The 22,319-nt window shown below is 37.1% G+C and overlaps 1 protein-coding gene and 1 pseudogene across 1 annotated transcript; both read left to right on the forward strand.

Moving 5' to 3' along the window:
* Window positions 1-4,446: 4,446 nt before the first annotated feature.
* LOC133313003 (uncharacterized) lies at window positions 4,447-5,073 on the forward strand. The gene has a single exon (XM_061514301.1). The coding sequence runs from the start codon at window positions 4,447-4,449 to the stop codon at window positions 5,071-5,073; it is 627 nt and encodes a 208-aa protein (XP_061370285.1).
* Window positions 5,074-10,352: 5,279 nt separating this feature from the next.
* Window positions 10,353-16,915, forward strand: LOC133313006 (sucrose transport protein SUC2-like; annotated as a pseudogene).
* Window positions 16,916-22,319: the final 5,404 nt, after the last annotated feature.

Consider the following 22,319-nt stretch of genomic DNA (forward strand, 5'->3'; position numbering starts at 1 on the left):
ATCTGTGTTGTCTGAACAACCGACTTGTTGCAGTGACAACATATATGGAAATCAACGGCTGAAAGAGAAAAATTTCTTAGATTCATACATATTCTTTATTTTACTTCCTCTTTTTCTTTCCGTGTTTTGCTACCGTTTATTTTTTTCATTATATAAAATAAGGGTTCAATGATTTTCATGTTATAGCAAATGAAATTATTTCCTACACATATATAAAGACGTGTGAGATTTATATGAGGTCATATGAAAATAAGAGAAAAAAAGAAAATATAAACTCTATATACTTGTATGTGTATAGGAGATTGACATGAGACACATGAAATCCATAAAACAAACGTAGTTTTTAATTATTAATTCATAACTTCTGAAGGATTGGTTTTGGCCGAGTTCTGAACGAGTTAAACCGAGTTCAGATCTCTTTAATAACCAATCTAAAATGTTGAACTGGTTTTCTTCACCTAATGACCGGTACGGTTTTAGCTTTTAATATTGACCCACACATGTCCACGATTTTTTAGGCAGTATACACGTAAAAGCAGACTTTCATGGGACCAATACTATTGGACACATGGTTCATGTATATTTCGTTGAGAAATTGAACTTGCCAAGTTTAGATTAAGTAGATACTAAAAGATGCTTTAAAATACATGATGATGAAATTGTGGTTGCAGGTTTGCATGTGGCAGAAAAAGGTATTAATAACTTCGCATTTAAAACTTAACTTTACTTTGTATACTTATAGAGAAATAAAAGTATAATGTTGTAGGAAAGTTGTTAGGTTATGTTATAGAGATAAGAATTGTGGGATCCACACTTGTTTTCAAAAATAATAATAATAATAATAATAAGTGTGGGTCCCACAATTCCTATCTCTATAACATAACCTAACAATTTTCCTACAACATTATTCTTCTTTTCCCATACTGGCCTCTCTCTTTCTGTTTTCTTTTTCTTTTTCTTTTGTTGTAAATTATCATGAAATTTACCGCCCACCAGTGACTCTTAAAATAAGATTTTGAATTAATGAGCATATTCAAAGTTCAAACAAACCCTCACATATCTTAATTATAAATCAAACCAAATTAATTATTAGCTCAATCAATGAATAGGAAATATTCATTTTATTAATTACACGAGTTATTATCCAAAGTTTTGGATTATAAGTACTAACTAGATACAAAATAAATAAATAAAATAAAAATATAGCAAAATTAAATCGCGTGCATGCAGCTAAAGTAAGCACCTCTTCCGGTTTTGATTTGAGAGACACATACTTACAAATGCATGCATCATGCTATAGCATGCATTTCCTATAGTTAATTAGTCACTTTGGTAGGAATATCAGATCCACAAAAGCGAACACAACCAAAGCCAAAGCTCCACTGTTCTTCCATTAAAAATATCAAGTTGTACAAAAGTTGATGTTTCAGAAGCTGCAAAGAAAGGTCCACAAAGCAAAAGAATAGACAAAGTTCAGTTACATATATATATCCATCCTCGCATTCCTTCGTAAATGAGGAGATCATCTTCTGTACGGCAGCGGTATGTGCGTCTGCAATTGAAAAAATGACAAGTGGATTAAAAAGTAAATTTTTCTTTTTTCCGTATGCCAACATAGCTTCTTGCTCCATTTCTATTGGTTGGTCGCATGGAATGCATTGTGCGACGGCTGCACAATAGATATTTCCGCAAATGAGGCTTGCGAATTATTAGGGAAATCAAATTAGTCACGAATTTTGCGAGAAAAATTATATTGAAATTTCGTTATTATACAGATTTTTTCTGGTATTGAATAAGATTTTGAATTAATGAACATATTCTAACAAACCCTCACATATCTTAATTATAAATCAAACCAAACTAATTATTAGCTCAATCAATGAATAAGAAATATTCATTTTATTAGTTACACGAGTTATTATCCAAAGTTTTGGATTATAAGTACTAACTAGATACGAAATAAATAAATAAAACAGCATGATACAACAAAACACAAAAGCCTAGATATATTCTAAGACTAACCCGGTACTAGAAAAATCTTGTATAGCGAGGGAATTGTTATGTAAATTTCGTCGCTAATTTCATCCTCGCTACTACTTTCCCTCGCAAATTCCCTCGCAAAATTGTTTGCGAGGGATTTTGCGATGAAAAATAGTAGCGATGATGAAATTAGCGACGGAATTTGCATAGCAATTCCCTTGCTATACATGATTTTTCTAGTAGTCAACGTAGCTGTGCAAAGAGCAAAGTAATAAATTTTGTTGTTGGAAAAAAATTATCTCATGCAAAAAAAAATAAAAAATAATTATGTACTACGAGTAGAACACATTTATGATATTAAAATTGTTTTGTTTTGTTTTTTCTTTTCTACATTGTCGACTGATTTGGCGAAAAAAGAAAAAACTATTTTACCATTATAACAAATATTACTTGTAATACATAATTTTTTTTTTGTATGAAATAATTTTTTTCCATCAACAAGAGAAAAATAAAATCCTTTCTTTTTAAATAATATTTTTTCATAAAACATCAGTTACAGATTCACAATAACGTGATTTTTTTTTAATATTTATATTCCATAACAAAATGATTACATTTTATTAATCACGGAATGTTGACTCAAATTGTTAGAAAGTTTCCCACATATTTAAAGAACTCGAACATACTATAAAAGGCTGTAAAAAGTAAATTTATTATGAATACTTACATTGCTGTATTTTTTACTACAAAATAAAGAAATGACTAAACATTTTGTTGTAAAATAATTACTTTTTTTTTTAAGTCACTCAACAGAATCCTTAATTAGACAGTGCCTCGTGCTAGGTTATATAAATCCAGTTATCATTATCTATTTATTTATTTCCTTTATTACCATTTACATACAAACAAGAAAGCACACGGCACTATAAAGCAGAGAAGATCCAAATGAAAAATGTGAAGCCGTTATGCGTAACCTTAAGGGCTAAGTTTTCAAAGACGAGAAACAATAATTGGATATATAATCAACATTTCAACCTTCCTCACGCTATGCCTTGAAATCCGTTGCTATAGTATCAAGTGGCTCAGAAATTTTGAACGGGCCTGTGATGTAAGCTTTCTCGTTTGTTGAACTTGAAGATGACTACACTAAGAAATTGAGATTCCTATTTATACCAAAAACAATAGAATATTATCCAAATGCAATGTCAGTGGTACCACCCTCTTTTCATTTCTCAAAAGAAAGAAGCTGTGTAATATTTGTCCAAGGTTTATGGTTGTTTTTTCATTCAGCCCGAAAATATATCTAAAGGGAATGTATTGAACAGTAATATTGTTCTATTGCCATCTTGATGGGTTAGGTTAGTTTGTCTATGTCCCCATTTCAGTTCCTCAAAAGCTTCAAAGGTCCCCCCAAATAGTGATCAAATAATTGAAAGGGGCCAAACGAAAACGGCTAAGCTACTAAAGAATGACCTCTTAGTTCTAGATTTTGAGGTTTTGTAATTTCATATTGGGATATGTAATTCTTATACTAGTGTAAGAATAATAAATTTTACATCAAATTTTAATTATTGATTTACTTGTATTTAACAGTTCACATATATAATAAATTTAAGCTATTAGATATAAATAGGACCAACGATCAAAATTGAAAATGTAATTTACACCGATGTAAAATAATTTGCCATGTTTTTTAATAATTTAACAATTTAAAAGTAATTCTATTCAACAATGCTTGAACAAACTAATATTTTACAATCAACTTTCATGACATTAATTCTATTCGAAATCAATTCCCTTTAAAATTTTAAGCAAACATGTACTAAAACACACCCCAAATTGTACATTGAGTACCAATAATTGTATCAAAGCTCATAAAAGGAAAAGTTGAAGAGGGTAATCTCTCAACACCTTTTTCTTTTGGAGAAATCAAATCTAAAAACATCAAATTCGTTAAAAGGGAAAAATTCCCCATTCCACAATCCAACCCCACTAATAATTTCTGCCTACTAAAATTGCGAAACTTCGTATACCACTGAACCATCCATAACTCACAAAGCCCAATCATGAAATGCCAAGTGTCCTAAACTTTATCTCCATCTTTTGCTTTCACTTTCAAAGCCTCTCTCTTTTCTTTTCTTAGCCCCCACTCTTTCTTTTGTTAGAGCATGCTTCTCTCACACAAACACATCAAGTTGTCACAAGATGCATACCTTGCTGCATCGCCTATATAAACACATGCCCCCACCTTGTTCTCTTTCGTGCCAAAATACTTCTTTTGTGTGATTAACGTACAAGCTTGTACAATAGTAACCCTCTTCATATACAATCTCCCTCTCTCTCAAAACCACAATCACAAACATTCCCACAATATTGTTTCTTGTTTTGATTTGATTTACTACTTCACAAGTTGTTTCGGAAGTCTATAGAGTGATCATTGTTACTTTGTTAGTTACCACTATAACAATGAGCAACATGAAGAACAGAACATCTAGGTTTGTAAAGCAGATCATAGCTGCTCTAAGCTCAATGGCCAAGTCAAAAACTATGGCCTTGAAGTCCAAAACAAACGCCATCAAGGCTCGTCTCATTATATTCTCACTCATGAAGAACAAGAAGTTCCTGATGAACTCAATCACCGAGAAGTTCCACTCATTCTTGGGGCACCATTCTGAGTCCAATGAGGATTGTATATTGGAGCATGGCAGAGACAATAGCAGGGCCATAGTGGTGTATAACAACAATGCACACTCCTATGAGGCCTTGCCCAATCCCAATGAGACACAAGTGATGGAGAAAATAGACCAGGATGAGTATGAAAGTTGTTACTACAACTATGGGGGTGGATATGATGATGATGATAAGTACCCTGATCTAACCCACACTCTTTTTGATTCAGAAGATTTGGATCTTGGGGCCTCAGTGATTGATTTGGTGAAGAATTCTAAGGAAGAAGCAGGGCAAGAGTTTAAACTTGAGGATGAGATTGACCATGTAGCTGATCTTTTTATCAAGAAGTTTCGCAGGCAAATGATATTGCAGAAGCAAGAGTCATTGAAGAGAAAAAGAGAAAACATGCAAAGTGATGCCTGAATTTCAAGTACACACAAAAGCTCAACTTCATCATCTCCCTTTGTTATGGTTTTTTTAGAATAAGGGAGACTAAGATATTAGTATTATGGTTCATAACTGGTTTAAGACAAGAACAACCCAGAATAGACCAGGGTGATTCTTTGTTCCTTTTTTTTTTGTATTTTTTTTTTTTTTACTATTGGATGGTGCCATAGTGTTCTTCCTTGTTCTCTTTTCAAGTGACTTGGTATAAAATAAAAGAAAGAGAACCAACAATGGAAGATGTTACTTATAGATGTTGTAATTGTAGTGCACAGATGTTCATATTCATATATATAAATGATACGTGAATTTCTGATACACCAATTATCATTTTGAAATAATTATATGATTGTGATTATAGGATGAGGGGGAAAAGCTGTGTTAGGTTGGAAAAGTGGGAGAGTCCATCCTGCACAAGGAGAAATGGCACTAATAGTAGGACGAGGTGCGTTTGGTTTAGGAAATTTTTTTGGAATAGTAGGAAAATGAGATAGATAGAGAACTGATTGGAAAGATAGATAAAGTGAGATAGGTAGAAAAATGTAAAAAAAAGTTGTTTGGTGGGGAAAAACTTTACTGGAAAAATTAGATAATTTTATGAAATCAACAGTGCATTAAAAGTCAGATAACCGATTTTCCGAAAAATCCCACCTTCAAATTGGGTTTCTAAACAGTGAGGATATCTATGTTTCTCATAAATCCAGGCAAATTGGATAGATGGGTTTTTGGTAAAAAATATTGAAATAAACATGGTGTTTCTAAAAGCCATACTTGAGAAATATAGATATCCGTTGAAAAGCTCCCAACCAAACATCACCTAAAACTATTAGTAACATAACCATAGTGATGCCCATTGAAACCAAATAAAGGAAAACATATACCACATGTTGAAGGAACCAAAATAAAGTAGAGAATATTTGCATCAAAAGGTGCAAGGTCTGAGTTGCAAGCAAACATCAATAATCTAGCTGGGAGTAGCAATTAATTAATTGCTTCCTTTCTTGAAGATTCCTAGCTAAAGTTTATACTTTTCAGTTTTTCATTTCTATTCTCTTTCTTGGCTCCTAATTATGTTTGGTTTTTCAAATATGTACTTCCTTTTTTTTAATGCTATATTAAGTAAAGTAATTAAGCCTATTAAAGAATCAAGGTTTCTAGCGCTCTCTGGGATGTGATGGGAACATGAATAAACAAGGTTCCTCTCTTTTAATAAATAATTTAATTCTTTTGACAATTAGCAATATGAAAATGAATATCATCCTTTGTTTTAACCCAAAAAAATAAAAAATAAATCTTTTTTCCTCATCATTTATTCCTCTCTTTATTCTATATTCGCCTTGAGGTTTAGCCTGAAGCAGCTTCGTCCGTAGGTAATTTCTTAAATCTCATTGTTATAATTAAATTATAGTTTTAGTTTTGTTTAATTAAGATATACTTTTTCTTTCTTTCTTTTCTTTTTTTAGTGAAATAAATTTTTTTGTTTACTGAAAAATATGTAGAAATATACAATACACCTTTATCAAAATAATCTTCATGGTGATGGAGATGTCAGGAGCTTTAAATGAAGTAATTGGTTTGGGTATATAGCGATAAATGTTATCCAATTATATATTGTGAAGTTTCTAGTTTCTTGCTTAATTGCCGCCCCAATTTCGATGCTGTCAACTTCCAAAAACGATACAAAGAACACAAGCTCTTATGGCCTTGATAAAGACTCATATTTTAAAAGGTTTAAGAAGGGCTAGTAGCTAAAAGAATATTTCTTTATTAATGTTATAGTAATGGATCAAGAATAGACCTTCACTATTTTTAAGCGGTCCATAATTTTACTAATGTGAGGTAATTCACCTATAATAAAGGATCAAACCAATACGACATATATAAGAACTCGTACCGTTAAATTATGAATTTAAATAATTAATTATGAGTTTAAGAGAATAATTTCATAATATACCTCGGATAAATATGGTAAGGTTAGAATAATTATCACAAGGGTATAATAACGCTTAAAATCGTTTTTCTGACAAAAAGTGCAGAGATCGGTTCTGTTTCTCAGTATAAATGTGTACCGATGAAGCATCTCTAAAAATTATAATAAGCACATGAATATTCCTAGAATAATACCTAGGTCTAGTAAACCAAGTTTGGATTGATAATAATGAGAACTGACGTCAGAACTGATACTGGCTATGTAAAAATGCGTACCGAAAAAGTGCTGCGAAAATTAGAATAAAAATATAAAAATTCCTAGAAAAATGACTAGATTCAGAATCTGAAGTTTGAGATTAAAATGATTAGCGAAGCTATTAGTGCTAATACAGTGGGATTAAACTTAAGAAGACTATATATAGGCATGCACAAATTTCTAGGTCATAATTTCACACTTGCTACGCCTCTTTTTTGAAACTTGGCTTCTCCAAGCTTGTCACCCTCCTCTCTTCAACTTGTGAGCCAAGTAATCAATTTTCTTCCAAATTTCTTCGTTCAATCACCATAGATGTTGTGAGCAAGTCTTGGGAGGTAGAGAGACATCACCGAGCACATATCTCATGTCTTGTCTATGCCGTCTATTATAATACACAGTGATCCGCTGATTTATAAGATATCTCTCAATAGATACCTGAAAGAGAGCATTGAAACATACCAATCATTAAATTGGACATTTCGACCCACAGGACTGAACAACTGAACACGCCCTATTCTAGAATCCTATCTTTCATAAGCCAGTTGCCCAACATTATGCTCCTTTTTTTCTGAAACTTTCTCCGTTGCTGAATTGTTTTCGTTTCGGGGGTTTAACGATGTTAATCTCGTCCATACAACACAAAACCATAATTTGGCAATAATTTTTTTTTCGGTAAACATAATTTTATATTTAAAATCTTATTAAACACACGATTCTTAATTTATAGTGACAACTAATTTAATGATAATTTTGCGCTGTTAACGAGAAATGACTAATTTATGAGTTAGCTTACCTAAGTCCCTATATATCATTTTTGGTAATAAAATAACATAGAAGCTATATTTGCATCACGGTGGAAATAATGGGTCTTTCTACTAAACAAATTAATTTGCTATAATCTAACAAGTTTAAATATACTATAGATAACTCTACTGATTAAGGCACGCCTGTCATTTGCGCTAATAAAACATGGTTACTGTTAAAGCAAATTGCGACCTTCAGCTATATAAATGATGCTTCTCCAAGCCTTAATTAAAAAAAAAAAAAAGAGCTAGTGACTCAAACGATGCCAAGAAAGCCACATAAAATAGCAGCAATATGTTTGCTTCGAACTTTGATACAAATTTTTTTCATTTGTGATTTTTATCCTATAGCAAGAGAATCTGGAGGAATTTCCATCTACTGGGGTCAAAATGGAAATTTGGGCGCTTTGGCTGAAACTTGGTTAATTTTTATCCTAAACTAAATCATGTAATTAGTTTGATACTCACTAGTAACATCTATGTTTCACGTGTACTAAACTTAATTAATTAAGACCTTTTATTTGAGTTTAAAGTAGCAGGTTTAACACTTTATAATAAAAAAAATTCATTTTTCTTTTTCTTTTCTCTCTTCTCTTCTCATGCCCGCAGTAGTAACTAGTAAGAATTTGTTAAATCTCCCTTTCACCCCCCTTCCCTCTTTTCTCTCAAATTTCTTGTTCAAATGAAATGTCAGTAAAAATTTCTTAAATACCACTCTAATAAATCTTCTACTAAACTTTATTGGTCTATTATAAATAAATAAAAATTGCTATTTCCTAAATTGTGTTTACAGGAGGTAACAAATGGGGGACCAACAAATGGAGTTTAAGATCAGGTGTCCTGAAATAGCATTTCCAAATCCGTGAAGCACTCCCAATAATTGAGCTGTTATGGTTCATTTACTCGTTCTACTATTTGCATTACAACATTTAATGAATTGAGTCTAAGGTTGAAGAGAAATTCTTCGTGCTATCGATGACTGAATGTAACACGTGTTTAATTTTTGTGAAATCACTCTTCATCTATGTCTTTTTCTTTGACAAAAAAATTTATTTATTACTTTTTAATAAAATATTTACGCATTTATAATAATATTTGAAATAATTTCGAATGTACTGCATAATGTCACGTCCAAAAAAAACGTCACATTGTGTGATAAATATACAATTTTTTTGAAAATAGTAATAAATGCATAAATTTTTTATTTAAAAACAATAAATAAATTTTGTTGGCCTTTCTCTCTCGTATGGGTTTCTGGTTTAATTTCAAAATTGCAACTTTTTAATTCTTGTTTTATGTGAGCATTTTCAGTTCATGCACTCAAATTAAAATTCAGTGCATGGTATTATGTTTTAGGGATTATATTTTCTTATGTAACAGGAGATATTTATTTTAAGTTGCACTCACAACTTTAAGTGGGTCCCATTACAGTGGAAAAGAGGAAAAAAAAAAATTGAAGTGAGACCCATGTCTTTTTGAGTGTGTAGGAAAGAGTTGTTGTCTCATGTGATATGAGGTTAATATTTTCCTATGTTTTATTGATAAAATATAATATAAAATATAATAATTATTTTTTTTTTTCTCTTTTTTAGCCGATACAAAACTGACATAGCGCACTTGGTACAATAAATTTTTCGCTGTTTTACAGTTTAACAGATTGTTAATGTTAAGTGGGTCACATCAACAGGGGACCGCGAAGGGGAAGGGTTGGGATAACCTACAACTAGCCCTATGGTATTAAATTGCGGTCACATCATCCCTCTGTGCCTAGTTTGCTGAGAAATTGAAATATTGCAGAGACTAGTTCCCCATCAACCTATACTAAATACCCAACTTCGGGGGAGCTTGCAGAGACTAGTTCACCATCAATAGGCCTTCGGTTTTGGTGGTCACCAGATTGCTCGCAGAGTTTGGAGGGACTATTTTGCTCAGGTTTGTTTCTGCTTCTTTTTTTGTTTCATTCTTATAAATACATTATATTATTTATTTTTTGTAATGCAAGTTTCGGGTATTATGATTTAATGGTTTTTATGGTTGTGACACATGATCCTTTTCATATCAAAATGGTTGTGAGCATGATACTTTGTGTTGTTTACTGTGAGCTAATCTTGACTATCCTTTAAACTTGTTGGGAGGAATGTGGGAATCTGTGTTAAGAATCTTGAGGTCACATCATTCCAAAAGCTAGCTCAAGAGGTGGGAGTGCCCAAGACCTTATAAATGCTATATTAGTTGCTCATTCAATCAATGTGGGACTATATATCTCAATATCCATTGTGGTCGGCATACAATTTGGTTGGGCATTACAACTTTCCTTACTTACACCATATGTTCAACTCCTCGGCATTCCACACAAGTAGGCTATTATAGTGATCAATGTACATCTCGTTTTGGTCGTCGCATACCATTTATTTTGTCTGGTTCCATTGCAGTGTTTCTTATTGGATATGCTGCCGATCTTGGTCATTTATTCGGGGACGATTTGACAAAGAAAACCCGACCCCGCGCGCAGTAGAATTCTTTGTCACAGGTTTTTGGGTTTTGGACTTGGCGAACAATATGCTGCAGGGACCTTGTCGTGCCTTCTTGGGTGACCTTGCTGCAGGTGACCAAAGAAAAACAAGAACTGCAAACAGCTTCTATTCCTTTTTCATGGCTATTAGAAACGTCCTGGGCTATGCCGCCGGCTCGTACGGTGGCCTGCACCGCATCTTCCCCTTCACGACAACCAAAGCCTGTGATGTTTTTTGTGCAAACCTCAAGAGTTGTTTCTTCTTGTCAATCTTTCTCCTTCTCTTGCTCACCTGCATGCATTGTGCTCTTTTGTGTAAATGATCGCCCAATTACAGCGAAGGAGAATGAGGAATCACGGATATCGGGGTTTGGACAGTTGCTGGGTGCACTTAAGGAACTGAAGAGGCCGATGTGGATGCTAATGTTGGTGACTGCTCTCAATTGGATTGCGTGGTTCCCTTTTTTCTTATTTGACACTGATTGGATGGGGCGCGAAGTGTATGGTGGTTATAATGTGGGAGAGAAGGCATATAACGCAGGAGTGCGCGAAGGTGCATTAGGACTCATGCTCAATTCTGTGGTTTTGGGTTTGATATCGCTGGCAATAGAACCATTGGGCCGTTTAGTTGGAAGCATTAAGTGGTTGTGGGGTATCGTCAATTTGATTCTTGCCTTTTGCTTGGCAATGACCATACTTATCACCAAGGTCGCTATGCAAGAGCACCATGCAAGTGCTAATGTGAAGGTCGCCACTTTGATTTTTTTCTCCATTCTCGGAATCCCTCTCGCGGTAATATTTTCCATCTTTTTGCATTTACTATTTTATTAATTATTCATTATTTAGACTAATACACTCTTTGTCGTGCATTCATGTCTCCAGATTACTTAACAGCGTCCCTTTCGCTCTAGCATCCATATACTCCACCACTACTGGGACAGGTCGAGGTAAATCAACTCATACGATTTGTTTTTTTTTTTTTTTTTAATCAAACTTGCACTTAATTTATTAAATTCTTGTCATAAACCGAATTTGTTCAAAATTTTCAGGTTTATCCGTTGGAATCCTCAATATTGCAATTGTCGGGGCACAGGTTAGAATTCATTCGTTTCATTATATTAGTCAGTAGTTACTTTATTTCATAACTGTATTAAGAACCGTACATATTATGTGTTGGAGATTGTTAGGATATCAATATTTGTTAGGATATTATACTGTTAGATATATTATACGGTTAGATTGTTATATTGCAGATTCTTTAGTTTGTTACTAGATAGTTAGATAATTTAGATAGTTATTTTTATCTCTTATCATTTCTCTGTAACAAAGCTCTGTAACAAATCGTGTATCTGTTTTGCCAATTGCCTATTAAAAGGCTGCACACTTGAATAATATCAACAGGTTGCATTACCAAGTTTATCTTGGTATCAGAGCGCACCAAAATTAAACAACTCTTCCGCAGTGTGAGGAAAAGTGTGAAAGCTTGCCCTACGGAAGATGGCCAGCAGCAAGATGAAACCCTCGGATCCTGGATCGCCATTTCATCTGGCAGGTTCGGATAATCCGGGAATTTTGCTTACAACTGTAATGCTGCGTGGAGAAGCCAACTATGAGAATTGGGCAAAGCTCATGAAAAACGCACTAAGAGCGAAAAATAAGTTAGGTTTCGTTACTGGAACCGTAAAGAAACCAGAGGAAGATGACGGGGAAGAATGGCGAGCGTGGGAGATGTGCAATTCGATGATCAATGGTTGGATACATAATACCATTGATGCGAAATTGCAGCCATTCATCAAATGTTTTGATGAAGTAAAAGATTTGTGGGATGATTTGAAGGAGAGATATGCCGTGGAAAATTCTCCACGTCAATATCAACTCAAGACCAGTTTAGCTAATATAAAACAACTTGGAAATAGTGTGGGTGAATACTATACCAAGTTAAGAGCTGTGTGGGACGAACTTGAAGGGAGTAAAACCCGCAAGACGTGTGACTGTGGAGACAAGTGTGCTTACGCAAAGGAGATCGAAGAAGAGAAGGAACATGACCGTGTTTATCAATTTCTCATGGGACTTGATGAGGCTGTCTTTGGCAATTTACGTTCACAGATTTTGAACACCTCACCTTTGCCAAATGTCAACAAAGTGTATGCAATTGTTACGCAAGAAGAAACTCATCGTAATATTGCCTGCCATCAGGAAGAACGAGAAAATGTGGTAGGATATGTAGCTCAGGTTGGATTGAAAGACAAGATGGAAAGTCATGATCAGCACACGATCTCTGGCAAACAAGCCGAGAGAGTGCCGTGTCCTCATTGCGGGAAAACCAACCATGATCCCTCACGTTGTTGGAACGTCATTGGATTTCCAGCAAACAAATTTGGTGGACGGAGACGTGGAAGGGGACGATCAGGAGGAAGACATCAACAAGCTCATGCCATGCAGACTTGGGAAAGCTCTCAACCAGCCGTAGCATCCTATCAAGGTGATGCACTTCAACAAGCTGCAGCAGCAGCTTCTTACCAGAATAATGTGCCTCCGCAGGTCACAGCGAATTCAATGTTGACACCTGAAATTATGAACAAGCTCATTGCCTTGGTTGAACAGCCATCCAATGATAAATTGTCTGGTAAGATTACACACTTTCAATGGCTTATTGATAGCGGAGCTTCTCGCCACATGACGGGATCCTTGAATTTGTTGACTAAAATTAGAAAGATTAATCCTTTGTCCGTCACTTTACCAAACGGATCTGTTACTCTTGCAGAAAAAGAAGGAACAATGATGTTTAATGCATAATTCAAACTATCCAATGTGTTATATGTTCCCCAATTGAGATGCAATCTGATTTCTGTTTCACAGCTATTGCGAAATAATAGCAGGATGGTAACCTTTACTGATAAAAATTGCCTTTTGCAGGACCAAATACTGAAGAGGGAGATTGGTTTGGGTGAGCTCAAGGAAGGAGTGTATGTGTTTCAGCCCAAGCATGCTTCGGCTTCAGCAGTTCGAGCAGAAGAATCTATGGAGTTGTGGCATAGTAGACTAGGTCATGCATCTTATGATATGTTGTCTTTGATTCCAGGAATTAATATTTCGTTGAATAAAAATGTTACTGGTGCGGCATGTGATGTTTGCCAATGTGCCAAACAAACTCGATCTGTGTTTCCTTTGAGTACTTCACGGAGTAAAGAAAGTTTTTATTTGGTTCATTGTGATACTTGGGGACCCTACAAGTCTCCTTCCTCTTCGGGTGCTTACTATTTCTTAACTATTGTCGATGATTTTAGTAGAAGTGTGTGGGTATATATGATGGCCGAGAAAAGTGAAACTTATGATCGAATGTGTAAATTTATGGCTATGGTGCAGAATCAGTTTGGGAAAAATGTCAAAATAATTCGTTCTGATAATGGAACTGAATTTAAGTCTAATAAAATGATGCAACTCTTGAGTGAAAAAGGCATTTTACAACAAACAACGTGTGTACATACTCCTGAACAAAATGGACGCGTAGAGAGGAGACATGGACACATTCTTAATGTCTCGCGTGCTTTATTATTTCATGCAGGTATGACAGCTGAGTTCTGGGAAGAAAGCATTCTAACAGCTGTACATCTGATCAATAGAACACCTACAAATGTTCTTGGAGGAAAGTCACCACATGAGATATTGCATGGAACCCCACCAGAATACACTTACTTGAGAACATTTGGATGTTTGTGCTTCGCTAACTTCAGACCCAAACCCAATGACAAATTCGCTCCACGCTCTCGACGATGTATTTTAATTGGATATCCAACAGGACAAAAGGGTTGGAGATTGTTAGATATCGAGAATGGACAGCGTTTTGTGTCAAGAGATGTCAAGTTTCGAGAACAAGAATTTCCATTCCGAGTAAAGAAGAATGAACCTATTGTCCCTCAGCTGCCTACATCATTCCCTGATGAAACTGAAAACGTTGTAGTTGCAGAGAACGCTGAAGAGCAGTCATGTGAAACTGCCACAATAGTGCAACCCACTACGGACGATAGGGGGAGCTCCGATGCTATTTCAATGCCATATTCCTCTCAAGATGTTGTGCCTACAAGACACCAGAGAGCACGAAAACTTCCCACTTATTTGCAAGATTATGCTTGTCACATGGCTGAAACACACTCGCCTCCTCTCATCCGAACCAATGTCACCTCAGGTATTAAGTATCTTATATGCAATTATGTCAGTTTAACTAATTTTGCTAAAGAACATCGAGCCTTTGTTGCAGCAATTGACGCCAATCAAGAGCCTCGAAATTTTCGAGAAGCCATGCGAGATACACGGTGGGTGGCTGCCATGAGGAACGAAATCCAAGCTTTGGAAGATAATAAAACTTGGTACATTACAGATTTGCCTCCACACAAACATGCTCTCCCAAGCAAATGGGTGTTTAAAATCAAATACCGTTCTGACGGTACGGTGGAACGCTATAAGGCAAGGTTGGTGATAGCTGGAAATCATCAAATTGCTGGGGAGGATTACAGTGAGACATATGCACCAGTGGCCAAAATGGTGAGTGTTCGTACACTACTTGCTGTAGCAGCTGCCAAAAATTGGGAATTACATCAACTCGACGTCCACAATGCATTCTTGAACGGTGACCTAAGTGAAGAAGTTTACATGCGGTTTCCTCCCGGATTCAGTGACGGATCCAATCACAAAGTATGTCGTCTTACCAAATCCTTGTATGGACTGAGGCAATCACCACGAAACTGGTTCTCCAAACTCAGCTCTTCCTTGACACATTATGGTTTTATACAATCAAGGGCAGATTATACGCTCTTTACTCTCCAAAGAGGGGACGCTTTCCTAGCAGTCCTAGTCTACGTTGATGATATAATAGTGGCAGGGATTGATCCTAATGCATGTAAAGCAGTCAAGGAGTATCTGAACAAATGTTTCAAAATCAAAGACTTAGGTCCGCTGAAGTATTTCCTGGGTATTGAAATTGCTCGTAGCAAGCAAGGCATTTTCCTTTGTCAACGTAAGTACACTTTGGACCTTCTGTCCGAATCAGGCTTGAGTGGGAGTAAGCCTGCGAACTCTCCCATCGAACAGAATCATCGCCTCGCCTTGGATGATGGCCCTATGTTTGACAATCCTGAACGATATCGAAGACTTATAGGTAAACTCATTTACCTCACCATCACTCGACCTGATTTGAGTTATGCCATTCATATTTTATCACAGTTCATGCAACAACCCAAGCAAGCTCACTTTGAAGCTGTCGTTCGTGTCCTTCGGTATCTCAAAAGGAATCCTGGCCAAGGCTTACTTCTTAAGTCCGATTGTGACTTACAGTTTCATGCTTACTGCGACTCGGATTGGGCATCTTGTCCTCTCACTCGCAAATCCATTACTGGTTTTTTTATTATGCTAGGATCATCCCCAATCTCTTGGAAGACTAAGAAACAAGTCACGGTCTCCTGTTCTTCGGCAGAAGCAGAATACAGATCCATGGCAGCAGCTACCTCGGAGTTAGTTTGGCTCAAATCGTTTCTTACTTCCCTTGGTGTTCCACATTCAGGTCCTATGGAGTTATTTTGTGACAACCAAGCCGCCTTACACATAGCTGCCAACCCCGTCTTCCATGAACGGACAAAACACATCGAAATAGATTGCCATTTCGTGCGAGAACAGATTCTTGCCAACAACATTGTCACTGCTCACGTCCGTTCAAGATCCCAACTTGCGGACCTGTTTACTAAAGCATTGGGACAACGTTCGTTCTTCGAATTCATTCCCAAGTTGGGCATTTTATCCTTGCATGCTCCAACTTGAGGGGAAGTGTTGGAGATTGTTAGGATATCAATATTTGTTAGGATATTATACTGTTAGATATATTATACGGTTAGATTGTTATATTGCAGATTCTTTAGTTTGTTACTAGATAGTTAGATAATTTAGATAGTTGTTTTTATCTCTTATCATTTCTCTGTAACAAAGCTCTGTAACAAATCGTGTATCTGTTTTGCCAATTGCTTATTAAAAGGCTGCACACTTGAATAATATCAACAGGTTGCATTACCAAGTTTATCTTTATGTAAAGAAAATAATTATTTTAGAATTATTTGACTAATTGTGTATACATATATAATATATATATAGATACTGGTGTCAGCAATAAGTGGACCGTGGGATACTTTGTTTGGTGGTGGGAACACGCCGATGTTCCTGGTTGGTTCCGTGGCGGCCGCTGTCAGTGCCGTACTCGTAATTGTGCTGTTGCCTAGTCCAAAACCGGTCGATTTGGAGGAGCCTTCAGCCACCACTCAAGGAGGTTTCCATTAATTAATGAATCTTAGGGGCTGGTTTAGTTTGATTTATTATGAGATTTTGCACAACCTACTATATATTTGCAATTTGTAGCAATTAAACTATGATGTGGCAAAGAGTGACGTGTGACTTTTAAAAGTATTGTTTATCAACTTCCTAACTTTAATGTTGTCGTTCTATCATTTCTACTATTTTATATTTTAATATTCTCGTTGTATCTACCCGTCTTTTTACTCGAATTATTACCATAAAAAAGAGAGATATAAATATGTCAGTTCTTCTCAAATAAAAAAAACAATAGCGTACCAAAGTGTGATTGCTCAGTTGGTAGTATGGAGATTGAGTAGTGGGAGAGGATCTCGGTTCAAATCCCACCAATACCATATGGGGATGGGCATAAGTACCGTAATCCTTGAACCCGCACTCGAACTTTGAATTAGTCTCATTAGTAGCTCAAAGAGTCAAAAATTTGGATCAGTTTCCATAAAAACAAAAAAAATCCAACGACCCGTAGTACATAATTTTTTTTTTCTTTCAGGATGTCACATTCAACGGACCTATACACAATTAGTCAAATAATTATAAATAATATTTTTTATATACAATTCTTAATATAGTTATGAAATAAAGTAATTATCGACTAATATAATGAAGTGAATGATTTTACCTGTGCTCTGACAATTGCAACATTGAGGATTCCAACGGATAAACATGAAAATTTTGAAGCAAATTCGGTTTACGGTTGATCCAAATTTGATGAGAATTTAATAAGTTAGGGCAGGTTTGGGAAGAAAAAAAAGTCACGTAAGTTGATTTACCTTATCCTGCCCCCGTAGTGGTGGAGTATATGAATTCTAGATTGAGGGAACAAAGATGCTTCATGTCCATTGGAAAGAGAAAAAGTGTGTGCTTTTAGTAGTGTTTGTCTCAAAAGCTCATGAAGTATCGCATTTGTCTCAACCCAGTAAAGTGCGCGTTTGGGGTGGCAATTAAAAAATTTCTCGGTTTCATGCTAACCCATAGAGGAATTGAGGCAAACCCGGATAAATGCAAGGTAGTGCTTGACATGATTGCATCCCAAAGTAAAAAGGAGGTTCAACAGCTAACCGGACGATTAGCGGCGCTAACCCGGTTCCTTCCAAAAAAATGCCCTCCCAATCTTTAAACTTTTAAAGAAAGATGCAACTGACGGATGGAACCCGACATGCGAAGCCGCGTTTGAAAAAATAAAGAAATGTTTATCAACTCCACCGATCCTCTCAAAGCCAAACACAGGAGATGTTTTAATTTGTATTTGGCACTAGGGGAGGAAGCAATAAGCGCTGTACTGATCAAGGAAACAAACGAAGGCCAGGAGCCAATTTACTTTGTCAGTAGAGCATTACAAGGTGCAGAGGTCAGGTATCAAAAGCTAGAGAAGGTGGCCTTTGCCCTATTAATCACGACTAGAAGGTTGCGGCCGTATTTCCAAGGCCACCAAATCATCGTCAAGACTAACCAGCCTATTCGGTAGGTGTTGCACAAACCAGACCTGGCAGGAAGAATGGCTAACTGGACAATAGAGCTCAGTGAATATGACATTACGTATGAAAGTCGGAAAGCAATCAAGGCACAAGCCTTAGCTGACTTCATAATGGAATTAACACCACAGAACTCGGAACATGAGGAACATGGGGATGCATGGAAGGTCTACGTAGATGGATCTTCCAACAATAGAGGAAGTGGGGCTGGAATCATATTAGAAAGCCCAGAAGGAGTGACCATAGAGCATTCTCTGAACCTAGGATTCCCAACTTCCAACAATCAAGCTGAATACGAAGCCCTAATAGCTGGTTTGATGCAGGCCAAAGAACACGGAGCTAGGAAAGTGCACATGTTCAGCGACTCACAGCTGGTAACCTCGCAGATAGAAGGAAAGTACCAAGCCAAAGGTCCTCTACTGATGAAGTACCTGAGTCGGGTTCAGGAAATTATGGCCGACTTTGATGAGGTTCGGGTTTCTCACATCCCGCGAGGGGAGAATAGCCGAGCTGACATCTTGTCGAAGTTAGCCAGTACCAAAAATTCAGAGAATCACAGAACTGTGGTTAAGCAAAGTATAACAACGCCGAGTTGCGTGATGGTGGTAACCTCTGTAAATGACTGGAGGAAACCTCTGGTTGATTATTTGGAGAAAGGGATACTGCCAGAGGATCGCCTGGAAGCTGGTCCGAGATGCGACCCAATATGCGATCAGAAAGGGCTTGCATAATCCCATGCTAAAATGCTTGAACTCGGAAGGAGCCGAGTACGTTCTTGCCGACATCCATGAAGGAATAAACGGGCACCATATGGGTGGTAAAGCCTTGGCCAGAAAAGCCCTCAGAGCTGGTTATTACTGGCCGACCATGGGGGCAGATTCTAAAGAGCATGTCAAGAAATGTGACAGCTGTCAGAAGCACGACAAGTTGATCCTTTCACCACCGGAAGAACTGAAATCTATCTCGGCCCCGTGGCCCTTCTTCAAATGGGGAATGGATCTGCTAGGACCTTTTAAAGCTGCTGAAGGACAACTCAAGTGGTTGATCGTGGCTGTGGATTACTTCACAAAGTGGATAGAAGCAGAACCAGTCACCACGATCACCTCTGCTAGAGTGCAAAGGTTCTTTGAATGAAATATTGTTTCGAGATTCGGAATTCCAGCCGAGGTGGTTACTGATAACGGAACACAGTTTGCTGATAAGAAATTCCAGCAGCTAATGAAAGACCTACACATCACCCATCGTTTCGCATCTGTGGAGCACCCACATTCGAATGGGCAGGCCGAAGTGGCCAACAAAGTGATTGTGGAGGGTCTCAGAAAATGAATGTTTGCAGTGAAAGAATGCTGGGTTCACCAGCTATACTTTGTCTTGTGGGGTTACAGAACTAGTACCCAAACTGCAACTGGAGAAACCCCTTATAGGCTAACGTATGGATGGGAAACCTTGATCCCGGTGGAGATTGGAGAACCCTCCTGGAGAAGACTGAATAGTCTAGAACAAGGCGAACAACAGAACAGTAGAATGCTTATTGAAGAATTAGACCTTGTGGATGAAGCTAGGGTCACTGCTCACTGCCGGAATATGATGGCCAAACAACAGACTGCAGCAAAGTATAATAAGAAAGTGAGACCAAGGAATTTTGAAAAGAATGACTTGGTACTCAGGAGAGCAGATATTGGAAAGAAGAATGCCAAAGATGGAAAGCTAGCTGCAAATTGGGAAGGACCTTACCGGGTTAGAGAAAAACTCGGAAAATGAGCTTACATCTTGGAGACAGTTGAAGGCAAAGAAGTTAAACGGACCTGGAATGCAGATAAACTGAAGACATACTACAGCTAAATCTGCATTCCTCCGCTTAAGTATTTCAAAATGCAACTTTTCTTTCCTCTACTAGGGGTTTGATAAAAGCCGAATATGCCGGCAAATTCATGTAATTCGTAATTTGATATCAATAAATGAGGAATTTTTCTTGTCTATCTTTGATATATCAATATTAAATCCGAGGTACAAATACAATTTTCCATAATGACTCTGATCAAGTCAAAATGCCACTATTTTGGTCATGATACCAAAAAGTGGCAGATGGCATTGTTGTTTTTACCTTAGATAAATTGAGTTACGAAATTCAAATTCAATTAAATGGCTAAGTCAAAAGGCAAGGCCCATTACATATGCAAGCTTACCAGAATGAGTAAGTTAAACGAACATGCGTCATCGAATTGACATAAAGCGGAATCCGTATGATGCACGAGTTTACGACAACAAACTGGGATGAACATTTCACCCAAAAAGTAGTGAAAAATAATGCAACCTTGGTGTATCACTCATCAAGTACGAAGGTGAAGTATATCTATATAACTCGGATTTGTAACTCGGCCACTTAGGAATTCCTAATGCCGGGGACAGATCCGGGTGTGGCCACCTCGTAAAGTTGCCTAAGCAAAGGCATTACTGCAACAACATACTTGATTATGACAAATCAACTACCTAGATAAATGCATCTATGGTGAATTCGGAATCAAAAGATGCTAAACGACATATCATAAAGTAAGGCATTCAAACACGAAGTTGTATTTCTAGGAAACAAAATTCAAACCGGGATAAAACCGGCAATATTCATGATAAACCAAAAAGGGACCCAAAGGATCCCAACAAATTACAAATCCAACTGGAATTCTGGCTCTTCATTTCTTCGGGTTGGCGGGATGATCTTCTAGCACCACAACCTCCTTGCCGGATTGGTTGGTAGCCTCCTCACCATCCTCGGCGGCAACAACTTTCTCAGATTGTGAAACCGAAACACGGGAAGGAGAGGCGGTCGCTGGAAACATGATTTGGCCATCAACAACATAGGCACGAGGGCTTAGGCCAACCACATTCAAAAGCAAATCTGGGTTCAGAATTTGCAGTTGGCTTAATGCATTGTAAAAGGAACCAGTGATAGACTTTTCAAATTCACCCCGGTAGAGTTGAGCTTCGTCCTGAGCTTCACTCAACTGGACCCTGGCTTCCTTCAAATTGTCTTGTGCTAACTTTACTTCCCCCTCTGCCTTCTCATACATGATTTTGAAATCACTCAAACTCTTGTTGTTGCTGGCATGGAGATATTGAAGCTTCTCATGATCGCGTTGAAGTTGCATCAAGGATGTTTTTGCCTTTCCCAAGTCAGACGAACTTTGGGTATATTTTTCCTTCATCGATGAAAAATCTTCTTTCACCTTGATCAACTCGGCAACAGTCTTTGCTTTTTCTTCCCGAGAGGTAGCAGCATCATCAAGAGAACGAAGATACTTACGCTTCAACAAACGTAATGATCTCGTTAACCCAGACAACTTCAGGCCACCAAGCTCCAGATCATCCAGTACCTTGATTTCTTTAGTTGTGAAGGGCTTTGCACTGGAGAAAGACTCAGGCGGACAAACTGCCTCTCGAATAGCATCAGACATCCCGGATCGCCATACGACATGTTTGGCCAAACTAGAACCCGAAGTAGGAGGAGGGGGTTCCATCACTTGCCGAGGAGGGGATAACGGAACATTTTCAGTAGGGATCTCCTTGCCTTTGTTCCTAACTTCCCCTTTTTCTGTCACCTTGGCTTTTGACTTGTTGACAGCATCCTTGGGCGGATTCAGCTCGGACACCTTCCTCTTTTTCCCCACCCCAGGGGAAATATTCTTCTGCAACAACCCAGAGGTAGACTCGTTCTTTCCTTTGGTCAAAACGGCCAACCAACTTGGAGGAGTGTTTGGTTGCTTTTCCATTTGGGGAACTGAAAAGCAAAATAAAGCAAAATAATGAAATCAGCTGTTAAGCGGAGTATAAAGCATTTCAATATAGCAATCAGACATACTTAATTCGGCATCAAGCTCCTCTTGAGATTTATAAATAAGAGACAC

This window comes from Gastrolobium bilobum, unplaced genomic scaffold, assembly GCF_033153095.1.
Source record: "Gastrolobium bilobum isolate Gb01-03AN ecotype WA unplaced genomic scaffold, APGP_CSIRO_Gbil_v1 utg28736, whole genome shotgun sequence".
Lineage (NCBI taxonomy): Eukaryota > Viridiplantae > Streptophyta > Magnoliopsida > Fabales > Fabaceae > Gastrolobium > Gastrolobium bilobum.

What these genes read in the sequence shown, in the direction of transcription:
- LOC133313003 (XM_061514301.1), top strand. Translation starts at nt 4,447, where the DNA reads ATGAGCAACATGAAGAACAGAACATCTAGGTTTGTAAAGCAGATCATA.